General features: G+C 37.2%; 1 protein-coding gene across 1 annotated transcript; it reads right to left on the minus strand.

Moving 5' to 3' along the window:
- Positions 1-265: 265 nt before the first annotated feature.
- On the minus strand, positions 266-12,561 carry RAB27B (RAB27B, member RAS oncogene family; the record flags this gene model as incomplete). Its single annotated transcript, XM_080714529.1, has 5 exons — positions 12,397-12,561; positions 10,800-10,885; positions 5,026-5,129; positions 1,854-1,977; positions 266-455 (listed from the first exon to the last, which is right to left on the minus strand). Exons 1-5 carry the CDS (start codon positions 12,547-12,549, stop codon positions 266-268), a joined length of 657 nt encoding a protein of 218 aa, XP_080570655.1. The 5' UTR covers positions 12,550-12,561.
- Between the last annotated feature and the right edge of the window lie 12,418 nt (positions 12,562-24,979).

Genomic DNA, 24,979 nt, shown 5'->3' on the forward strand with positions numbered 1-24,979 from the left:
GCTCAACTTATTTAAATTAAAAAAAGTTGAGCACCCATATGGTGGGATCACCTTTGAAGAGCTTTTTGTTTGGCAGAACCTCAAGAACAACTGGTCAGTTCTTTTGAACACTGTTGACTATTCTGGTTTCTTACAATAGATATTCTGGCAGGAAAAAGAGAGACACCATTGTGCATGGTCTACTCAACAACAATTTTGTGGTTTCTCATTGTTTGGGGAAGTAATATTTGGATGGGGTTCTTGATGGTCAGTTCCTGTGTAGGATCTAGCAGGCACATTTCTTCTCTGCTGGCTTCTCCCCACTTAACTTTCCAGAATTCCCACCATTGACAGTGTCAGGGACTTGCGTTTTCTCCACACACTGTTCCATTCGCTTCATTATTAAGTCCAGGAGGGTTTCCACAGATTTCTCTACATTCTGTCCAGTTGCTGCACTTGTTTCAAAATATGGTATGCTAGCATAGAAAAGATGACATATATATATATATATATATATTAGCTGTCAGATAAAATTGTATCATATATAGCATGAAGTTTTAAAGTGTATATACATAGTAGAATGGTTAGATCTATCTAATTAATGCACTATATCATACAGTTATCATTTTTATGTCAATATCTTCTCTCTTTGCATTTCCCAAGAACACAATCGATTGCTATGCATTATATTTGCTCTGCTGTACAATAGATTTCTTGAACTTATTTTACTCTTTAAAAAGCCAGGGGAGTAAATGTTAAAAGTTCTCACACAAGATGTTAATGGCAAGTATTTTTAAGAGTAAGCAATCGGGAAAGATACAACAAAATGTACAAATGAAGCATATATGCAAAAACATGGCTGGCAGACAGACTGTAAAAATTATGTTTTTGCTGGAAAGTTGGAAAATATCCTTGCTTTTTCTCAGTTAGTAAAAATTGGTGGGATGCTCTTTGGTATGGTTATGATCAGTTGTGTTTTTTTTTAATAAGAAAACTGCTGCAGGAGGTAGTTGGGAAGTTAAATCCAAGGCACTATTACTGTTTTTAAAAATGAAGAAGGGCCAGGCATGGTGGCACTCACCTGTGATCCCAGTACTTGGGAGGTTGTGACAGGAGGATCGCAGGTTTAAGTCCAACCTCAGCAACTTAGTGAGATTCTGTTTCAACTTAAAATAAAACAGGGCTGGAGGTGTAGCTCAGAGGTAGAGCATCCTTGGGTTCCATCCCCAGAAACACACACACACACACACACACACACACACACACACACGATATAATGAAATTGCTTTGAGTTTAAATTTAATGACAAATTCTGCAGTGGAAGTCCTTTAACAAGTCATGGGTGTGGTTCTAGGTCTTTTGTTTTTGTTTTGTTTTGTTGTTTTGTTTTTAGTTGTCATTCATGTTCAGCTGCATTCTCCTGTCCATGTCAGTACTATTCTTTAGACTTTCGTAGTTATTAATAGGGAATTGATATAGTGTTCAAAAACTCAAGACCAGATCTTAGACTACCTGGATTGAACATAGGCTCTACTTCCTACTAACTCTGTGTCATTCTATCAAGGTATTTAATGTGTGACTCAATCTTTCACATACAAAATAGGATAAGTCTAGTACCTCTGCATGGTTATGAGGAGTTCAGGAGTTCAACGAGTTACTCTAAGAACAGTTGTTAGCATAAAATAAGGACTCAGTAAATATTAGGTGCTATTACTATTAGGTAATTCGTTAAAATATCTCATATTCTTCTGGTAGATCTTTTTAAATTCACACGCTGTTCTCCATCCCCAGAAATCCTTCCAACATCATAGCTCCACTCCATTCACTGGGCAGCAGTGCCTGAGGTCAGATGATTCTCAGGGGGACTGACTCACCCATATTTGTCGGCTAGGTCCCGGGCTTGCCGTTCATTGACTTCCCTCTGGTCGGGCAGGTCTGCCTTGTTCCCAATTAATACTATGTCTGGATTTTCACAGTAAGCATTTGCTTGCAGTTGGCCTTAGAAAGAAAGCAGATGGAGGCAGCAAGTTGGTTATAAACATGTAATATCGAATGACTGCTCAGATTCCGAGTCTAATCCAATTGTTCATCTGCAGTTTGGTTGCTGACCAGTAATAATCAGCCAGGGAACTTGATCTTCTCAGCCATAGTTTCTTCATCTAGAAAGTGGAGGTCATGCCTCACAAATTGCTGACTGTGAGAATGAGAAATAATATATATGAAACACCTGTATCAAAACCAATCTATGTGCTTCTACATTCAGGGAAATGTCCTCTGAGTTCAGCACACTGCTTCAAATCATTCATTCCTCAGATATAAGTGAAGATTTAAAAAAAAACATGATTTTAAAGATATAAATGTGCTTGTTAGATTAAAAGGCTGCTAGATTTTCCTATCTTGATGCTCAGTGATAAGCTGTGAAATGGAACATTTTTGAATCACCATGAATACATGTAGAAGCAATATTAAAAGAGGCATCTTGTTTTTCTCTTTTCTCCTGGAAAACACTGTGTGTGTGTGTGTGTGTGTGTGTGTGTGTGTGTGTGTGTGTGTGTAACATACAGAGACAAAGAGACACAAAGAGAGAGAGAGACTAAGAAAAAATAAAGGAAGGAAGCAGGAAGGGGATAGGAGAGAGGGAGGTAAAAAAAAAAAAGGAAAGATAAAGCAATCTGTCCACCTATGTTTTTTAAGTCACAGAGGCTACATTAAAGTCTACCTGATAGCATGCTGTTTGTCAGCTTGCCAAAACTAGAGGACAAATGTAAAATCTTACCCTGTAACATCAATTCTGTGATTGTTAGAAATTAAAGTGTTAATTAGACATTGAAATTAATTCCCAACAATATCCTTCTGGAGACCTAAAAACGAGAGTCTTGTCTGCCTTGAAAAAGGACAAATAAACCATTCTCTGAAAGAATTTAATAATCTTATTATCTTCTGGTTTCCTCAGAATCTAATAATACCACCAAAATTTGGATAAGGAAATACAATATTAGAAGAAAATAAAGACAGATCCTAGGATAAACACTGATTTGAAAAGAACAATTAAAAAAAATCAGAATTTGTTCATATTTTTATCCATTTGTTGCAACTGTTACTGAACTAACTGAAAACAATTTTATGTATTAATTATTAATTATGTATTATATAATCTATTATTGACTTTATATATATAGTAAGTAGTAATAAGAAATTTACATGTTTTGAGCATGGATACAATGCCAGGCCTTCACCAAGGTGTACAACAATGCAATGGAAAAAAACAGAAAAATCTGCACTTTGATGGAGCCCACATTCTATTGGTGAAAAAAGTAAAAAAAAACATGAGTCAACACAAAAGTACACAAAACAATATCAGGTTGTGGCAGTGTCCAAAGAAACTGTGAGCTGCATTAAGGGGACAGAGTGATGGTGCTATGGATTGGATCCCGAATGCCCCCAAACCTCATGTGTTGGAGCCTGGTCTCCAATTCAACAAAGTTCAGAGGTGGGACATAGCCAGAGAAGGTTAGTCACTGGAGTTGTGGTCTTTAAGACCATATCTCTTCCTGGTCTCCTACTCTTTCTTTCTTTCTCTGCTTCCCAACTGCCAGGAGCTGAGATGCCATACTCAGCTGCCATGATGTTTTTGCCTTGGAGTCAGGAGATCCTATGCGAAACAAATAAACCTTTCCTCCTCTAAATTGTTCTCATCAAGTATTTTGGTCAAAGTGATAATAAAGTTGACTAACACAGATGATGTCATAGGCCAGGAAGGCCTTTCTTTAGATACAAATAAGTTTGAGACAAAATTTTGAGAAAGAAGGACATAGCACATGACTATAAATGAGAGAAGAGAATTCAAGACAGAGGCCATTGAAAGCACAAAGGCTCAAGGAAGGAGTGGACTTGGTGTCCTTCAGCTATTGTGCAGTGAGTGGGCACCTGCAAGAGTGAATGAGAGGCCACAGCTGAGCACAGTAGTCTTGGAAATAGCTGAACAGCTCCGGATTTTGTTTTAAGTGAAATGAGAAGTCACCAGAAATCTTTGAACGGAAGAATAAGATAATTCAGTTTTTTAAAAAATTCACTCTGGTCACAAATAGCCAAGGCAAAACCCGGAAATGACAAGAACAATACCAGCCTGTGATACAGTTGATCTGTCTTGCTAGCAAACTTCTTATTTATAAAATAAAAGTGAATGGGATATTTTCTTTAATGCTATAGCAATTAAAAAAAATTCTGACATTTCTCTTCTGAGTTTATATCAATCTGACTTCAAGGATTGATTAGGTAATATTTAAATTTTGCATTATATCTAAGTGGTCACAGAGGCTGATGATTTTTTTTTATATGAGGATTCCCCATATTTGAACTAATTTATTTTTAGTTTTGTTGGCTTGGGAGATGGAACCCAAGGGCATTCCATCTCTTAGTTATACCTCCAGCCATTTTTACTTTTTATTTGGTAAGAGGACTTGCTAAGTTACTACACCCTGGCCTAGAACCTGTGATCCTGCTGTCTTAGCTTCTCAAGTATGAACAATTTTTTAAATAGTAAATTCCACTATTAGCTGAATGATTGGCATGCTGTTCCTTATCATCACATGGCTTAACTTCTCTGTAGCAGTTTCGGGCTTGTATGACTCATTTGTCCCTGAACATTTTTGGTCCCATTACTGTGTTCAGAAAACACTGCTTATTTTTTTTTCCCTGTGCCCTATCCAGGTGAGAGATCATAGATGTGGTAGCTCACTTAGTTATAAGAAGCCCTTCCAGACTTAATAGATGAGTGGAATTAGTGGGCTTTTAATTAAAATAATGAAGACTTTAAATAGAGTTGGTTAGGAAGGTATATGGGCTTCCTCCAAGAAGAAGGTTAAAGGAAAATGTGATTCCAAGCTACCTTGGGTCACTACTGTGAGGGTGACCAGGAAACAGCAAACTTGTGGCTTTCCAAAGATAATCTACAGTGCCCAACCTGGCTGTATCTCACAAGACAAACAAGCAAACCAAGCAGTTGGATCTCAAGGCAACCAGTTGACATCATTCAGTGCCACTTACTCATCCAGTTTCTGACATTTAAGAAGCTCTGCTGATTGGTGAGGTCAAACATTAACAAGAAGCCCATGGCGTCTCTGAAAAATGCAGTGGTGAGGCTCCGGAACCTGCCAAAGAAGAACAGTGGGTGGTTCTGGGGGTTAGTTCATATACTTAGGATCATGGCACAAACAACACTGCCTCCCATTCAGATATGAAGTCTCCAAGGCTGGCCTTTTTGGATCCAATGAGAACGTGGACACAAAAGTATCAGAACAGCCAGGACAGGAGACTTAGTTGTAGATCTCTTTTTCCCTGTGGTACTGGGAATGCAGATGGCATTCTACCTCCAAGCCACACTTCCCAGCCCTAATTTACTTTTTGACTTTAAAACAGGATCTCTCTAAGTTGGTGGGGGTCTGCCTAAGTTGCTGATACTGCCCTTGAATTTGTGATATTCCTGTCTCAGCCTCCCAAGTACTGGAATTAAAAGCATGCACCATCATGCCCGGCTGGCTGTAGATATTTTTAAGGATCATTTTCTGGCTTTATGATCTTATGGCACTAATGTGCACAGACTTTGTAACATTCAACCACACCCTTGCTTACGCAGCCTCTTGGAATCTTTTTCTTTTTGGCTCATGGGCATCTGGTGGTCCACATTTAAAATGAAAGGCACTTTATAGTGGGGACTTTAATTTGTACTTTCCAATCTTTTTTGTCTCTACTCAGAAAACTTGGCACGAAGTAGCCTGAGAATGAATTCTTGTGATCAGAGGAAGAAAACCAGAGCTTGTTAACAGCTAGAACCAGAATTCTTTTGTGGGAAAAAAAAATGTTGGTAAGCAAATTCTTTTAGAATTATTCTTTTTTTTTTTTTTTTTTTTTTTTTTTTGCAGTACTGGGGATCAACCCAGGGGCATTCTAACTTCAAGCTACCCACCCCCAGTCCTATTTTTTCTTCTTTATTTTAAAATAGGGTCTCATTAAGTTGTGGAGGGCCTCACTAAGTAGTAGTTGTGGAGGGCCTCACTAAGTAGCTCACTAAGAATGTGCCGCCACGCTCAGCTTAGAAGTATTCTTTGGAGTAAAACTTAACTTCAGCCAGAATTCTGTTCTCGTGAGAGGAAGAAGATGGTTAAAGCAGAATGGAGAGAATGTTGGGACAAAAGAGAGACTCTGTAGTTAAAGAAAGAGAACACTCATTTTTAGTGAAGGGTGTTGATGATAATCTTCTTTCCTCTGCAATATAAAACTCTCCTGCCTCTTTTCCCACATAGACATTGGATATGGGGAAGTGGGTTACCACATGTAGAGATCAGAGAGGGTTCTGAATTTGACAATGGGCTTTTAGAAAGGCAGGGCACTTTGAAATTGAGAAGTATATCATTTCCTATTCTAAATGTCCTCCTTTTTGCCCCCTATTTTAGTCTATTTTTGAAGATCCTTCCTTTTGGCTATCTCAAGGGTTCTACTTTTGACACCTCTTATTTTAGAAGCATTTGTTAGATAATTGCATTTACTATTGGGCTCAATTTTAGCTTAGACATTGTGTACAGACTTTGTAACATTCACACATATAGATCTTTCCTGCCTTTCATATTGTGTGTCTCAAGAATTGGATATTTCTACTGAAAGAAAACTCAGGTATGTCCTGTCATAAGCCCCAAACCAAACTGGCCCCTCCTCTGGATTTTTTTTTTCTGTCAGTGACACTCTCCTCTCTCTGGAAACCACAGCCTCTTTTTCCTGTACCTGCTGTTTACAATCAACACATATCTCTTGACCTGAACATTTTTTTTTTACATCTACCCTGTTATTACTCTGGTTTCAGACCCATTATCTTGTGCCTGGATAAATTCAACAGCCTACTGGGTTTCCCAATTCAGGACACCCACCTCAGTTTTCTTCCTATTGATTGCATTAATTCTCTACTAACAACTCTGTATGATTATGCATGATAGCTCTTAAGGTAATACCTAAATCCCTTAATAAGCTGTCAAGACTCTGCCAAAATGGATCTCTGCTCATTGATTCAGCTTCATCTCTTGATTAACCACAGGCATGCTGATCTTCTCGTAGTTCTGAGAAAGTTCATGCTCCTCCCCTGGGCTCACACACATGCTGGTATTTCGGTGGGAAGCCTCACATTCTTCCTGCCCCCTTCTCTTCCTTGAGCCTGGATAACACTCACTCATACATTGTGTATGAGTGTAAGAATAAGGGTGGCAGAGGAATCAGCACTTCCCGGGGAGCTGTCCCAGCACCTGCACCTGGGTGATGGCCTCCTGGTGGGCAGACTTGAAACCCTTTGCTGTCCTGTCACTGTTCTTAGGCCCTACTGCAATTGTTCACTCATGCAACCTTTACCTTTGTAAGCTCCAAAAGGAAAGGGGCTATGTTGCTTTTTACTTTGCTACTCATTATATTTTCATGGCCCAGAACATGATATTCATTTTAAAATTCTTTGTGAAATTAAAGAGAGTAAGAGAAAAAAAGAAAGAAATTATAGTTAAAAGTTATAAAATTGTTAAAGATTTAAAATGATTTCACTGGGGGATGATGCCTTTGATACCAAAGTAGGGGGAAAGAGATCATTTAACCCCTGCTTATTTCCAAAGTAAGATTTCTTTTACAGAGTATTATCATGGTGTAAAAATGTTGAGCACAAGTGAGGAGGTAGAAAGGAAACAGGCAGATAGGGAAAAGGCCTTGGTAGAAAAAAGTTAATTTTCTGAGTTTCCTGAGGGGTGACAAATGCCTGAAACTCCAAAGGCTCAGAGATAAGGACAGAGCTTCACAAAGCCATCCTGAATTTCCTAATCAACAAACCCACCGAGCAAGTCTGGCATTCCTGAAAGGAGACCCTTCAAAGGACTTGCAAATGCCCTATGCAAATTCTCCTTGGAATCCCAAAAGTCACCCTAACCAAAAATGGACTTGCAAGCGGTCAGGCCTTGGCCAGTCGGATGGCAAAGGGGGGACTTTCCCTCTCGGGACCCCATCCCCTTTTGGGGAGCTGCTCTCTCTCTTGCAGGTCATGTTGGTCCTGTGAGAAGGCAGAGTGCATCTGAGGGCACGTGGCTTGGGCGACTCTCGAGTAGTGACCTGAAGGCCTCTGCTGGACATCATGGCTGGCCAGGCCCCTAGGGGTGACCTGTACCTCTTTTCTGGCAGATTGCGTGGACTCTGGGAGAAAGTAGTCTGTAATTGACGGCACTTGGCTCGGGCGACACTCGGGTAGTGACCCTGAAGGCAGCTACTGGACAACAGAGACCCGACAGCCCCTTTGGGGTGTTTGGCCACTTTTCTCTATTCCCTTCTGGCAGATCGCACGGACTCTGGAAGAAAACAGCCTGCACCTGAAGGCAATTCGGCTTGGGCTACTCTCAAGTATTGTCCTGAAGGCAGCTGCTGGACCCAGAGTTCCAGCCCCTTTGGGGGTGTTCAGCCACCTTTCCCCATTCCCTGCTGCTTCCAATAAACCTTTTACTCCCCTTCCTGAGGTTGCGAGTGTCATTCTTCGCTCACCGTACACAAGAACTCTCTGGGTTTTCTCTCAAGAAACCCCCGTTTCACAAGTATCAGAATACTTGCTCATTGTTTCTTGGGAATTTGCTTCTACCATTTCCTGGGGGCTCACGAAGTTCTAGTGCTTTTATTGAATGGTTCTTTTTCTTGGAAGACTAGCAATACCCACAGAATTGTCTCCTGCTCAACCATAATAGTGATATGGCCAATAAAACTGTTCTTTGTTCTCTTGGTGTGTGTGTGTGTGTGTGTGTGCGTATGTGTGTGTGTGTGTGTGTGTGTGTTTGATATATATATATACACATATATATATATATATATATATATATATATAGAGAGAGAGAGAGAGAGAGAGAGAGAGAGAGAGCGAGCGATTGACTGAGGACAAGACTGTATGCTATTCCCCCCTCACTGCCCACAGCACATAACAGACACACTGTTGTGGCGACCTCATAGGGTCAAACACATTCACATTTTCATTCATAGCAACACAGAACACTCTTCAGGCTCATATCTTGTACTGTTCCTCCCAATGTTCTTGCTACCTCTTTTTCTTTCCAAGGAGAAAAGTTTGGTTTCTAGGTTCACATCCCGTGCCTGCCCCTCTTCCCATCCTGAGCAAGGAAGACTAAGACCACATAAAGAACCAGATCCTAGAGTCAGCCACCTTATTATTCCTTTAAGATTACAGGAGAATTATGCATTTTCCCTCTTTCCATGATGTGACTTTATCAGTCACCACTCTCTTACTTGGATTGTACCGCCAGATGTCCTGAGGCACAGAGCTGAGGTGTGAGACATTGTTTATCTTGTTGCTTAGCTACAACTTATACGTATAGAATGCAAAATTCAAGGGATAAATAACCCAAGTGTTATCAAGACTGTCCCTAGTCTTCCCCATTTCCCTCCTGGCACAGCTGTCCTAAGGGGACAGATGAGAGAAGTCTGTCATTATGCTAGGCTGACATGCCGTGTGCTGAGACATATGGGAAGCACATTTTTTCATATTACTTCTTCACAAATGAATTAAATTGGTCTATAAAACATACATCTTTGTGACAACAAAACTGACACATGATCAGAGACTCTTGTGAGGAATGACTTTGGAGGAACCAGCAGCGTTGAAGGGTGTGTGTAAATGGGATTCACAGTCAAAAAAGCTAACAGAGAGGGCCCCCACCTCTCCTGGCATTCACACTTACTAAAAGTGAGAACACTTTGGATGCATTTCAAAACTGGAAGTGTTTACAAGCACAGGCATCCTAAGACATATGATGCAGAACTTGGAGGTATGTACCTTCTAAATAGCTTTGCTGACAATCTATTGCCATTTTTAAATTTTAATCTGGTATTGAAAGGCTTCACTGGCTTTGGATTTTTGAAACATTGGATCCCCCCCACCCCAAAAAAAAAAACCAAATATAGTTTCATTGCATAATGGAATATAATACCTCCAGCACTAAGCAACCAACACTGTGGGGTACTGATGACCAATTATCTTGGATACTGCACCAGGAATGATACTGAAAAGAATAGCAAGTTCTCTGCCTTTGCAAAGCTCTGAATTTTGTTGGGATGAGAAGGCCACAAGTGAACCAATCAAGAACAGTTTCCAGCTGAAGGAAAACATCATGGTAAAAATTTGAGAGGGCTAGTTGGGTGTGGTTGGCAAATACCTGTAATTCCAGTACTTGGGAGTCTAAAACAGGAGGATTGCAGGTTTGATGCCAGCCTCAACAATGTAGCAGGGCCCTCAGAAACTTTGTTAGACCCTATTTCAACATCAAACATTTTTAAAAAGGTCTAGGGGTGTAGCTCAGAGGTAGAATACCCCTGGGTTCAATATCCAGTGCACCCCTCAAAATATTTTTTAAATGTGGGAGTACAAAAGTTAGTCCCCTGGAATGGGACAAAGAGGCTGGGCTGTGCAGAAGAATAGAAAGAGACAAGGAAGGTCTGAATGCCCTTCCTTCAACACCCTCTTTGAGTAGCACTTATAACAATGTTAATTTCTCATCTTCACTTCAATTTGGAGGTTTTAGGAAATCCAGTGACAGACTTGAATTCAACTTCTGCGTCTACATGAAGACACAATGCTAGTTATCGCTAAATAGCTGTGGGTAACCATTTATTTTTATTTCTCTATACAAATGTCCATTTTGAGACCAGAGGAGTTGCATATGGTTTGCTTTTCAAATTCACATGCAGCATTGATTTTCAGTGAGTCTTTCTAAGCTACATGTTGCTACAAAAAGGCATTCTCTCACCTCTCTTGGCCAGCAGTGTCCCACAGCTGCAAATGCACCTTAAATGTTTTCCCTGAAGACCCATTTGGACCTTGTGTGTTGTAAACCTGAAAGAGACAGTTCTCTTTAGTTCAAATTGCTTTGGACCTCGTCAACACTCTAATTTCTCTGAGTTCACTCAGTATGTTTTTTCTTGATTACTATAATCAAAGTTCATAGTGCAGAATAAATATTTGTTCCATTTCCCCCAGAAATATCACATGTATCTCACTTTTAAATGTCAAGCACAAATATGATTTTCAACACAGTGTAGGCATATTGCAAACTTAAGTTAGACACCTTCTGTCTCATTTCTTCATAGAGGGAGCAAACATCATATTTAGGGTGCGAGTCATAGGTTAAAAAACTAACACATTTACCTATCTGAGACTAATTGTGTTATCTGCAAATTAAGACCCATAATTCCTTCCTAATAAACAGAGTTACTGTAATATTAAATAAAATAATAGATAGGAAAGCATTTTAAAAACAGTAAAGTGGGTATTTTTTATCAATAATTGAATTTTTTATAGTGAAATAGACTTTCAAAATGACTTAGCTATGAAATATTCACAGAATTTCTCTGTAAGTTGACACAGGATATTTCAATTCTTCCTTTACTAGTCTTTTAGATAAATTCAATATGTTAATGGAAATACTTTAAAGGGAAAATCTGGCAACAACTGATACCAAGATCATTGTGGACACTGGGGAGGAAGGAACCCAGGACAAGCTGGAGGTACTGGAAACAAGTTTGCTAGAACTACTCTACAACATATTGACTTTCAGATAAGGTACAGAGCCTGATACAGCTTCTCAGGCAGTGGCCTTCCACCAACCATTCCCTTTGTTTTCTTTCCCAATTCTCAAGGAATGAGTAGATTTGTGACATCAATTGGAAGCTACAACCATCTTAGCAGTCAAGAATATCTTGGGTGGCAATAAATCTGGCTAAGCTTATGTGCCTATGCTGCATGTCTCACATGTCACAATATCCTTATTCCTGTCATTAGCGTCTAGCATAGGAGAAGGAAGTGGTTGCGATTCGCACTTAAACTCTCCTATCTTGGAAAATAGCATGGATTGGTCTCACATTCTGTTCATAATTTGCCAGTGATTGATAGCTGAGGCTACACATAAATAAAAATGCATCAAGAATTTACAAATCTCATGTTCCAGTTATTTGCCAATCACACTTTTAACCTCTTTGTTATGAAAAAGTAAATTTATGCTGGTCTGATTAAGGAATTTAATTCAGATCAAATAGTTTATTTTTGTTAAGATCCTGGATAACTGGAATTTTGAAAAGATTCCTTATGAATTCATTTAAAAACACTCTAAAAAAATCTAAAAATATTTTAGTTGCCTTATACTTTTGGAGGCAAGAGATAGGTGTCAGTTGATTTTTTTAGCCAAATGTTATTTATAGTCAGGAAAGTAGTAAATAATGTTTTAAAGGTAGGTTCTAAGTTTCATGTAATAAAAGAGAGCTACTTTGCCATGCAATAAACATAGCTTCTTAGTTCTTATTTTATATAGGGTATAAGTAACAAGATTAACTGTACGGTTGAAAACTTACCACACGTTTTTCCCGAAAATCTATTCCTACTGTTGTGATAAATTTGGGGTTGAATTTATTATCCGTGTATCTATAAAGAAATGTGGTCTTCCCCACCCCTGAGTCTCCAAGGGCTAGAAGTTTAATCAGATAATCATAGTCCCCATCGGTCATAGTGATGGTCTTGGTGGGCCTGTGTAGGAGAAAAAGAACACATATTTTATGATTAAAATTGATTTTTTGCCTCTTATCAAGATACGACATAAATTTAATTTTCAAGGTTAACAAAGTCAAATGCCTCATTTCTGCCAAATTATGAATTAACTGGATCAAAACAGCTTCAGGGTTGAGGGCACAGATATCATTTCAATCTTGTAACATCATATCACTTAATAAAATATTCAATATAGCCCCTGCCACAGCAATAGCAAAACTTGAACCAAAAAGTCATAGACTTTTATTTTAAAATCAGTGCTCTTTGGGATTAGGAGGCTGGTGCTAGGAAAAGGAGAAAATTGCAGGAACAGAAATCTCAAAGGACAGTGATGCCGGAGTACTTGAGAGAGACTGCAATTATGTATGAATAATGGATACAAACAGCCTAGGGATATATATTAATTACATCTAATCATTCAAGAGGAGCTTTCTACTCTGTATAATATTGTATAATTTTTATACAAAATATTCATTTCAGTGCTAAAAATTTAACAACAGGCATAACAACCTTTAAAAGCATTACCTTTGAAATAATTTCAAAAGCAGTATCTAGAAATCAGCTGTTTTAGCTGGATGTAGTGGTACACGCCAGTAATCCCAGTTACCTGGGAGGCTGAAACAGGAGGATCTCAGGTCCAAGGCTGTCCTCAAGAACTGAGTCCCTTCACAACATAGTGAGACTCTTTTTCAAAATAAAAGACAGATTAAGGCTGGAGGTGCAGTTCAGCGTTAGAACATCCCTGTATTTAAAAACCCAAAATGGGAAGGAAAAAAGGAAGAAAGAGAAGAAAGGAATAATCTCTTTTGAAACGTAGAGGTTCTGCTCTACAATGGCAAATCTTTCTTCTGTCCCTGGCTGGAGAGCAGTGTATTTTCCAGCCTTTAGAAAGAAGAGGAGCTACTAAAATTATAGTTATGGTAATTTTGTGAATATCACGGTGTCTTCTGCCTCCGCTGTATTTACTCTATTGTTACAAAGACAGTGAGAAGAAGCTGAAAGCTAAAGCCAACTGAGCTTGCACTGGTTATACCAAGGGGACCAGGAAAAGCATGTGGAAGACATCCCACCATCAGGTATTGAATACTTGAAGTTTCCACTATTTAGTTTAGGAAAGTAATTGACTATTTGGTGCCAGTTTCTGATTGATGCGTTATAGAAAGGAGTTTTTTCAAAGCCTATGTAGAAGAAGGTCTATGAGGACTTTTCTAGAGTGAAAAAATTGTTCTCATTCTTACATGAAAAAGAATACCTTCCCACCTAAGAAGATCCAGAAAACATTTTATTCCTTAGAAGTTCTAACATGGTTAAAATATAATTTCAAAAACAACTTTGAAACACTACATAAATTACAATGCACTAATAAAAATTAAAAAACCCACTAGATTGTTTTAATAATTCTTTACATGTAAGAAAATGATGTATATAATGTACATATGCATGCATTTAAGCTGCAATATTTTTACTCCACCACTTTCAAAAATTGATGAAGAAAATAAGACATATATTAAATAATTCAGAATTATTAAATATTATGAATAATTTGTAATCATTTTACATTTGAAATTTTTTAAATGAGAGCCATACTGCTGCTGCATCCTACTAAATTTATTATGAATGTGTCTTTATTTGATGAGTGAATTCTTTTTTTAAAAATTCTTTATTTTGAAACAGTGTCTCACTGAGTTGCTAAGGGCGTCACTAAATAGCTGAGGCTGTCTGCGAACCCTGATCCTTCTGTCTCAGCCTTCCAAAGGCTGGGATTACAAGCATGCCACCATGCCTGGCTGAGAGAATGCTTTTTGATGTAGGCTCTTTTGATAGCTCCCAATACATAATTTGGCCCTTACATTTTCTTTCCCTATAATTTGCTTTCTTTAGTTGGTACGATTCTCAGGATGGATTTTTGCTGAATATGAATGCTCTCTTTAAAAAAAAAAAATCTAAGCATGATCGTTTCCTAAGAAAAGATGCATAGCAATCATCAACAACTAGCCTCCCTTAATAAAAGAATATAGATACTGCAAATATACTGGTGACAATATTATTTAAAAATGTATGTATGTCTTGGGTGACTGCCTAAATGTGATTAGTTCTAAGTTTGGATGGCTTTAAATTAGTTCTAAGTTTGGATGGCTCCTTTCTATAATGCATGAATCAGAAACTGGTACCAAATAGTCAATTTCTTTCCTAAACTAAATAGTGGAAACTTCAAGTATTCAATACCTGATGGTGGGATGTCTTCCACATGCTTTCCCTGGTCCCCTTGGTTCGAAGTTTGGATTAGTTCTAAGTTTAGATGTTTGGATGGCAACCTCTTCTGGTTGAAGGTGTTGCTGCTCCCAGTCTTTAAGCCAAATGGGTTGCAAAAGGAGCTTTCTGCCAAAGTAGCATGATGTTCCCTGTTGAAAGCCCGTCATTGCCAGGCATAGTGGCACTTGTCTAAGATCCCATCACTTGGGAGGCTGAAGCAGGAGGATCACATGCTCGAGGGCAGCTTCAACAATTTAATGAGACCCTCAGACACTTAGTGAGCCCCGACTCAAAATTAAAATTTAAAAAGCTGGGGGTGTACCTTGGAGGTCGAATGTCCCTGGATTCAATCCCCAGTGTGAAAGAAAGAAAGAAAGAAAGAAAGAAAGAAAGAAAGAAAGAAAGAAAGAAAGAAAGAAAGAGAGAGAAAGAAGGAAAGGAAGGAAGGAAGGAAGGAAGGAAGGAAAAGAAAGAAAGAAAGAAAAAAGAAAGAGAAAGAAAGAGAGAAAGGAAGGAAGGAAGCAGGCAGAAGAGGAAGAGGAGGAGAAGGGAAGGAAGGAAGGACAGACAGACAGAAAGAAAGATGAAAGAAGTAAAGAAAGTTTTAGCATTGCTGTTGCTTTACCGTCTCTCTACACTTTAAAACTTGCTGTGTTAAACTGTTCTTAGGGGTGACAACATTTGGCTTTTTACTAGTAGAACTGGGCCAAACTGTTAATTCTCTTGGGAAGAGAAAAGCATTTACATTTGTTCTAAGATAAAGTAACTAAAGCCAAATCTTTCCTAGGCACAAGCCTTAATTATGGGGGTAAACTTGAAGCCACCGGCTGCTGAAACAGGAGATAAAGTTGGAGGCTACTGTGGTTCCATGGAAAGGAAGAAGTATGTAGTCATAAGGAGATACTAGCCTACTTCAAATTATGTTTTACTTAATGATTTTGTTTTGTATGGTTATTATTTTGGGGGGAATGATAGTCTCATGAAAGCCTACACTTTTAGCAAATGTAGTGAAATATAGTTTTAAGCCAAAAGATGAAAAAATAGAAAAAATGTGATTCCAATTTTAGCTTCTGTCATGGGATGGAGATACTTAAAACTAAGGATGCAAGAAAACAATGTAATTTTGCAAGATAGGATCTATGTGATAATGAGTCAAATCATTATTTTACTTTGGATTCAAACAAAGCAGCGACCTTCATTAACTTCAGTCTTCCCATAAAACTTAACAGAGGAAGAGAAACTTGGAATTTACCTTATATTAAAGGGAACGATTAGAAGGGAAGGGATAGATACAGGACTATTGCATGGGAGATTACTTTCCACTTTTAGAATGAGATGATTAATCACTTTCCAACTACATGACCTACCATATGTTTTTGATTGGTAGTTGTAATATCCTCTGTTATTTGTACATGAACCTGCCTATGGTGATACTGAGCCCAAAACCCCATCAAAATCTAATCCACCACAGAGGGCAATGCAGTATAACATGGATCAATTTCACTATGGCTCACATTGTCATATATATATAGTGGTGGGGATTTGATGGCAATTAACATAAATACCACCCAAATGAATGAAAACCTTGGTACTATCAAAAGCTATATAGGCATATATAAAATTTATAACATATATTTTTTGTATTTTGTTTGGTTCCTCTTTATATTACTACATGGTTTTCTGAGTCTGAAAATCAAATGACCTTGACATTCTATCCTTGGCATGGCAAATACAGCAAGAGAAAGAAAAATAAAAGCCTTGGAAAGATTTTCTTTTCTAAAAACTGGGCTAAAAATGATCTGGAAAGGATGGTAAAGTAGACAAATTTAACAGTCTTGTATACTTTTTCAATGGCCTTGTCAGTTTAAAGTTCTCTGGATTTAAAATAGAATAAAAAGTAGAATATTGCAGTATTTCAGGGAGCATGCCTGACTCCCAGTCTTATCACCGTGTCATAGCTATATCCCAGAGTCAGGAGCTCTGTGAGGTAGATAGAAAAACTAAAGTACCAGATCCAGAGCCTTCCATAGGGTGGCCAGGGGCTGGGAAGAAAAGGAGAAAACTGAGATATGTCATATCTGTGAGACTCGGTTGATTAAGACTCTTGCAATGAGGAGAAAACCTAAGTAATCTCATGTTCCAGAGTTTAAATTCTTAGAGAAGTTACATTTAGAGAAGACATGTGACTTGTTAGAGTGATGACAGTTTTCTAACTGAAGAAATTCCATGCCTTGTTCATTATAACTTGAAATGAAAAAGATGTTTGAGAAGAAGGCAGAACTATTATCATTTTATAGGGAAGAAATTTTATCTTCAATATGGCTAGGAACATAATCTTGATTGCTAGAATATTTCAAATGAGGTTACCCATGGATTCTCTCTTCTGCAGTCATGACTTATTTCTGCTATTTTTTATTTGGAAAGGAGAGGCATAGTGAGGATTGAACCACCAAGGGCATTCTACCCCTGAGCTATACTTCCAGCTTGTTTTATTACTTATTTTGAAATAGAGTCTTGCTAAGTTGCTGAAGACGAACCTGCAATTCTCCTGTCTCAGCCTCCCAAATACTGGTATTACAGGCATATACCATCACACTTGGCTCCATCTCTGCTATTCTTATTCACCATAAATTCCATTAGTGCAAACTTGATCTTCTTTGTCTGTTTCTAATTTCACACAGTCCAACACAGTGGCTGCCATACAGAAGGAGTTCAATACATATTTTGGGGGCATATAAATATATTTAAATTCCTCCAAGCCATGAACATTTTATGATAAATAAAACTAACTTTTTAACTTAGCAGTTGACACAAATGTCCATCCAAATTTAGTACTTGGATTCTTCTCCCTCAACTGTGAGGTGAATGTTTACATTAAATGTTTACATTAAATGATTATTATGGTACTTTCCAGATATGGCTCCCTGAGCTCACTTTTCTATTTTAAGTTGTACAAAAGTACAAATACCTTCTTGAAATAGAATATATCTTTATAGGTACAGTTTCACAGAACCTTGGAAAATAATAGGCACAGAGGATGGCAATTCTTGAAAATGATATTTGTTCTGGCAGAACAGAGAAAATTGTCACTTGAATAGTCAAGGCTCAGAGAACAGATATTCTCAATGAAAGCATCCATTCATTTATCTAATGCACTTTCCCTGGCACTTCTTATTTACCTTGCTTTCAGGATACACACCTTGCTCTCTTGTAGGGACCTCTGCAAATGCTACAGTGATGTATCAGTAACTACTGTACAAATGGAATTACCCATGCTGACTTTGTTGTTCCATGCTAGTTCACTGAAGGACATTCTCAAGAATGCCATAATAAACTATGAATTTGTGACTTTAATGTATTAAATTAATAAAAACTAACTCAGTTGAGGCTCTAAATAAGAATCAAAAGGAGGTTCCTGGATAAAGAGAAGGACACAATAAATAAAATACAATCCTTAGTAGAAAACATTATTGGCAGACTAGATCACATAGAAAATAAAGTCTAATTCTAAGAAGATAATTCATTCAAAGCTGATCTGTGAGATAGAGAAAACAAGACAACATAACCAGAATATTCAACACACTTGGGATGATACAAAATGACCAAACTTATGGATAATAGGCACTGAAGAAGATCTAAAAGCACAAAGCAAGAGCATTAGAATTTTCTTCAGAAAAATATCAAAGACTTCCTCCAAAATGAAAACAGAGATGGGCATCACATACAGGAGACATTCAGAACCTCAATAAGACAAGATCAAAGAACTTCTCCACACCATTTAATAATTAAAGTGACTAACATAGAGGTCAAAAAAAGAATTTTTTTGTGGTATTGGGAGTGGAACCCAGAGTCTTTCTACCTCTAGGCTATACTCCCAGACCTATTTTATATTTTATTTGGAAAAGGGGTCTCACTAAGTTGCTGAGAGCCTCACTAGGTAGCCGAAGCTGGCTTAGAACCTGTGTGATCCTCCTGTCTCAGCCTCCCAAGCAAGGAAATTATAAATGTGCATGACCACGCCCAGCTCTCAAAAAAAGAATTTTAAACATACATTTGAAGGTTTAAAATAGTCATCTTAGTGATATCGCTTTGCATTCAGTGTGAACCATTTCAAGAACATGAAGCTGTCAAGCATAAGAGGGGCAGATGTGTATTATTTCTTCATTAATCTTTATTTAATTGGCTGTGTTGGGCTGTAGTAGGTACATTTTGACTTGTGATACTCTCATAGCAGGTGCTTCATTGACTGAATGATAGCCTGAAAGCATTTCCATTAAGTAAACTTGAAATATTATTTCACATAACCACACTTACGTCCAGAAAGTTAGGATTAAATTATCAATGGCTGAACTAATCTAGACCTGTAGCTTATGCATCAATGAAACAGAAAGGCATATTTCTGGTAGAAAGGAAACATTTTTCTTTAAATTTCTTTAGTGTTTTCTATAGCATTTTTTCTGTTATAAAGGTCTGTTAAAGTTAGTTTTAATTCTTCATAAAGGCCATTTACAATGAATATATGAGGGCTTATATGGAAGATGTAGACTAAATGGTAAATATAAGTCAATGTCAACTTAACTGAACTACTTTTTCTTAATCTGACAGTGGTCAATGTGTCTACTGAAATAATAAAATCTATATTTAATAAATAAAAGGATCTATCTTATTTTACCTATAATCAAGGATTCTCATGTATGAAATGAACTAAGAATTTACTGAGCTCTAAAGTTCAACTTATTTACCCTAGAAGTGTAGAAATTTCAACAGTGGCTTTAAATTAATGTATCTCCATTGACATGTTATTATTCTCACACATGAACCTCATTTCTAAACCATTCTCCAAAAATAATTCTCCAAATTCTTTTTTCACTAACGTAACATTTTTAATTTTATTTAGTTTTACAGTATCTTTTGAAATTATATAAATTTATTTTTTCTTTTTATTATGAAAAATTTCAAATGTATACAAAAGTTGAGAGAATATGAGGATATAACATACCTCTGTACAACTATCACCAAACTTCTAAATCGTCAAGACATAGTCAATCTTATTTCTTCTACTTAAAAAAAATACTCCATCAGACATTTTCAAAAAGAAGGTACTAGGTATCATAACATTTTCTCATAAATAATTCAATATATATCTGTAAAACAAGACCTCTTCACCTTTTTTGTCATTGTGTGTGTCTATAGATGAAACTATCAAACATTTGGCTTTTTGAGAATCTGATAGGATGGAAAATCACATATTGACACTATTTTAATGTAAATTTTACTTTAAATGATCAAAGTCAAGCATATTTTACTATGCAATTTTCTTGTGAATTAAAGGCCCATATCTCTTGCCCATTTAAAAACATGGTTCTATTTTTCTATGTTTAGAAGCTCTTTGTATAATAGGACCTAAAAAATTATTATTTAAGATACAAATATTTTCTCCTTTGCCTCTTTACTTGTTTGCATTCCATGCAAAAGACCTTTGTTGTTACTGCTATTAGTTTGGGGATAAGGAATCAAATTTTTTCATGCTAAGTGTTTCCCATCTCAGGATGTAGAGGAATTTACTGGTCGTCCTCTAGCACTCATATAGCTCCAATTTTACATTTAAATCTCTAACTCACCTGGAACTTATTATGATATATATTATAAAGAATTGACCCAAATTTATCTTTTTATAGCTGTTACAATAAAGCATTTTAATAAATGTATTTCATCACTGATTTGAGATGCCATCCCTATTCTATTAATTTTCACATGCAGTATTGTCTACTTTTGGATTTTTCTCTTTTTTCCACTATTCTAGTCACACAGCACTGTTTGCTACCTGACAGGTTATCCCCTTCTCATTGTTCTTTTTTGACATATTATATTAAAATTTCCATCTAAAAATATAATACATGCAATCATCTTCTGTTGTAACTTTAATTACATTAGGGTTTTTTCTCCATTAGGTTTTGGATAATTTCACCAAGTTTATATCTAAATATTTCTTTTGCTTTTGCAACATTAGGCTCAGGCTGTAATCTGCTGCTTGTTATTGTTTATATACAGATTATTTGTAGTTTCAGCCTGTAGTCCGTGCCTCTGCACTCTCCACCCTAGAGCTCAGGCCTACAGAATGGGAGAAGATCTTTACCAGCCACCACTCTGATAGAAGGCTAATATCCAGAATATACAAAGAGCTCAAAAGACTCTGCACTAGTAAAACAAATAACCCAATCAAGAAATGGGCAACTGAACTAAATAGACACTTTACAAAATAAGAGATACAAATGGCCAATAGATACATGAAAAGATGTTCAACATCATTAGCCATCAAGGAGATGCAAATCAAAGCTATGAGATTCCATCTAACCCCAATGAAACTACACAGAACCCAGGACTTGCACAGAACTCATTAACAGTGAATCCCAATGCCCTGACACCTAAATGCAAAGCTATCAGAGGTGAGAGAGTGGGTTCAGAAGCTGACAATAGGGTACAGAGCAAATAAGAGCCATTGGGAAATACTCCAGAAACTACCATAGCAATCAGATATTCATATCAATAGATGGACACTTTCTGAGAAAAGCATAAGAACAAAGGTCTAGTATCCCTGAAACTCACATGTACCCATGGATAGGAAGCAAATTTCTAGTCGATGAATACTTAAAACATTGTTTATGTGAAAAGTCCCAAATCTCAAGGTTAGATAATTCCATACAGGGTTTGGGCTTCTGATGAGCAAATGGTCAGAGGAAATAAAACTGCTGTGCTCTTCAAAGTTTCTATTTCATCTTCAAAGAAACTCCACTGAGGGTTTGTGTTTATGGGTAAAAGCACATGAGGTGTGTGTGTGTGTGTGTTACTAGGGATGGAACCCAGGGGCTTTCTACCTCTGGGCTATACTCTCAGACTTATATTTTATTTGGAAACAGGGTCTCATTAAGTTGCTGAGAGCCTCACTGAGTAGCCGAGGCTGGCTTTGAACCTGTGTGATCCTCTTGTCTCAGCCTCCCAAGCACTGGGATTACAAGTGTGCACCACCACACCATGCTGAAGTATATTTTTAATTAGTGAAAATACGAAATACTTCTTAACATTGCTGAAAATGTCACAGCCTGCCTGTTAATGTAAATATGTGGAATCCCATAGCATGTCCTAGGTCATGATTGTACTCAGTGCCTGCAGTTTCATGGGAAGGCATCATGATTTTTCATGGGAAAAATCATCTGCACCACTGAGGACAGAGGTGGCAAGAGACATGGGAAAGTCCCAGCTTTCCTCCTGGATACCACTGTGTCCTCACGGATTCTTGCCCAAGCTTGCTCCTTTTCTTGCTTTCCTGACCCTGGTTCTTCTGACTTCAGCCACAACACAAAAGTTAAAAGCCACATGTTTACATAAACAGCCTAGCCAACTCCTATATTGGCACTCAATCTAATTTAATGAATAAGGATTTGATCCTGTAGCAATGATCCTTTTTTGAAATAAAATCTTCACTGATAGAAATTTTCTAGAATATTGATAATCCAAATTTAGTTTTATTTTTGACATTTGGACACTTAAGCAGTAGATACTGTTCTAATTGATACAATGCCAAAGACAGGGCACCTATTTAAAATATATTTTGCATTCTCACTTCGATCTCACAAATTCAAGTTTTGAAAAAGAACCACATAGTTACTGTATTATAGGTTGCTTAGACATCCTGATAACTAGCTGAAAGAATAATTCAGTGAACTACCCATGAATAGCCCATTGAAATATTTCTGATCATACAAACATACACACACATACATATTTATTCATATTCACTATAAAATGGTTATGAACATTTGAAATTAACTTAATTCTAAAGTATATGTTTTGCATTTTACTCCAAATCCTCCCAAGATGTCCTATGCATGTTAACATCTCTCTATAGTCAATGAGCAAATGAATCAAAGAAGACTTTTTTTGTACTGAGGACTGAACCAAGGACATTCTAATCCAAACTACAAAATATTTTTTGTTTGTTTTATCTTTTTTATGGGTGCATTATAGTCATATATCTTAATGGAGTACAATATGGTAGAGGCATACATGCACACATCACTCATTTAGCCCTTCCCCAGTTCCCCCCATCCTACTCCCTCCATCCTCATGTTTGGCTTAGTGACTGGCTTTGACATGTTTGTGAATGTACATTATGTACATTATGGAATTTCCCTCTTCACCCCTCTCATCACCCTCAGTTAGACCTCCTTATTTGCTCATCTATGGGACCCTGTTTTTGTTTTGAAACAGGGTCTTACAAAGTTGCTTAGGTGCATGGAACCTGTTGACCCTCCTGTCTCAGTTTCCCAATTTTGGGGTTATAGGTATGCATTACCATACCTGGTTGGTAATTTCTTATTTATAAAAGTACTCATTATTGATTATTGAGGGTCCTGATCACCAATAGAGTATGCAGATGTGCTCACAAATTCAAAATAACTGGATAAATGGCAGGGCTAGTTGGTTTTCTAGGCACCATCAAATAATGTTGAAGTAGAATTTAAGTGCACACATGATCTGGTGGGTCCCAAATCTGGGTGATTAGCAATATTTCCTCAGATGGATTCATTTTTATTTTTGTGCTGATGATGATTGGAATTCTTTCAGTGTGTTGCCCGGCTATGTGTAATTTTGTTCCCTGGAATATTCTGAGTTTTGTTTCCTTTCAAATTTCGATTAGGCCCTGAAACATTACAATTTTACTCACTCAAAACACATGTACTTAGGATGCTATATAAATGGTTTTGAACTTAACAAACTAAGGGTTGAGATTTTTTTGAAAGATTTAATATTTGACCTGAAAAGCTTTCCTGTTAGTCTTCACAAGTGAACTGTATGACTCATTTTTCCCCCTAAGGAAGTCATGCATTTTTATATTATGTTTTCCTAGATCTTTTCAGCCAGGACTTTAACTAGGAACCAAGAAAAATAAATGTTAAAAAAGTAAATGACTGGAAATTCTGCAAAAATTCATATTGAAATCTTTCCTTTTTCCAAGGTGGAAAATCTAGAGATGCAACGGAGCAGAACTAATTCCTGTTGAACAGACTTGGATGTATCCATAAGGAAACCAGTGCCTCCATGAGGCCAGAAAACGGTTTCCCAAACTCTGCAGTCCTCAACTTTGGCTGCTTTAAGAGAGTCTCCAATGGCCCAAACCTAGTAAATTTGAATCCTGATGGTAGACAAAACCATTTCTACTTTTTAATGCTCCCCAGAAAATTCAAGCGTTTTATCAAGGTTGGGAACCAATGCCCTAACTCTAACTTTTAGTTTCACTCCATAGCTACAAGGAAGCACCACTGGATCCCATGCAAAAAGACACATTTTTTTCTAAGATAATTCCTATGTGGGAAGATGGGTCCTTGCCTAAACATTTTTTGCTTTAGACTAACCAGCACCTGTAAAGGACAATTCCTTGTCCTTATCATAAGTAAACCTCATCTTTCACAAAGCAGACAATCCATCCTTCTCTTTACAGTTATATAATATACCAAAAAATGTTAAATTTATATTTGCAAGTTAAAATTTCTACTCTTATCTTCATATATAAAATGATACGTTTCTAAATTTGAGACATGCTTATAATTTAAATTTTTTGTGTGTGGTACTGGGATTGAAACCAGGGACATCATTCTACTTCCAAGATACGACACAGCCCTTTTTATTTTTGTTTTTTGAAATAGGGTCTTGTTAGATTGCTGAGTTTTGCTGTGTTACTGAGGCTGGTCAACAATCTGTTATTCTCCTGTCTCAGCCTCACAACACTGGAGTACAGGTGCCACCATGTTTTCAATTATTTATTTATTTTTAAATTAACATATAAAAATGGATATATTTATTTGTATAATACATTCTTTGAAACACACACACAGTGTAATTGCTAAACTGGGATACTTAATGCACAAGTTATTTCTCATAACTATTAAATTTATTGAATCATAACTCTTAAATTTATTCCTCCTACCTAAAATCTGTACTTTGTAACCAACATCTCCCCAATTCTCTTCCCACCACAAGCTTGTATTATAAGATGCTTCACTAAATTTTCAGATATCGGTCTAATGATCTTGCAAATTGGGTTCTTTTTCTAGTTGGCTGATGCTTTGACAAAGTCTT

This window comes from Muscardinus avellanarius, assembly GCF_963383645.1.
Source record: "Muscardinus avellanarius genome assembly, chromosome: 17".
NCBI classification, from domain to species: domain Eukaryota; kingdom Metazoa; phylum Chordata; class Mammalia; order Rodentia; family Gliridae; genus Muscardinus; species Muscardinus avellanarius.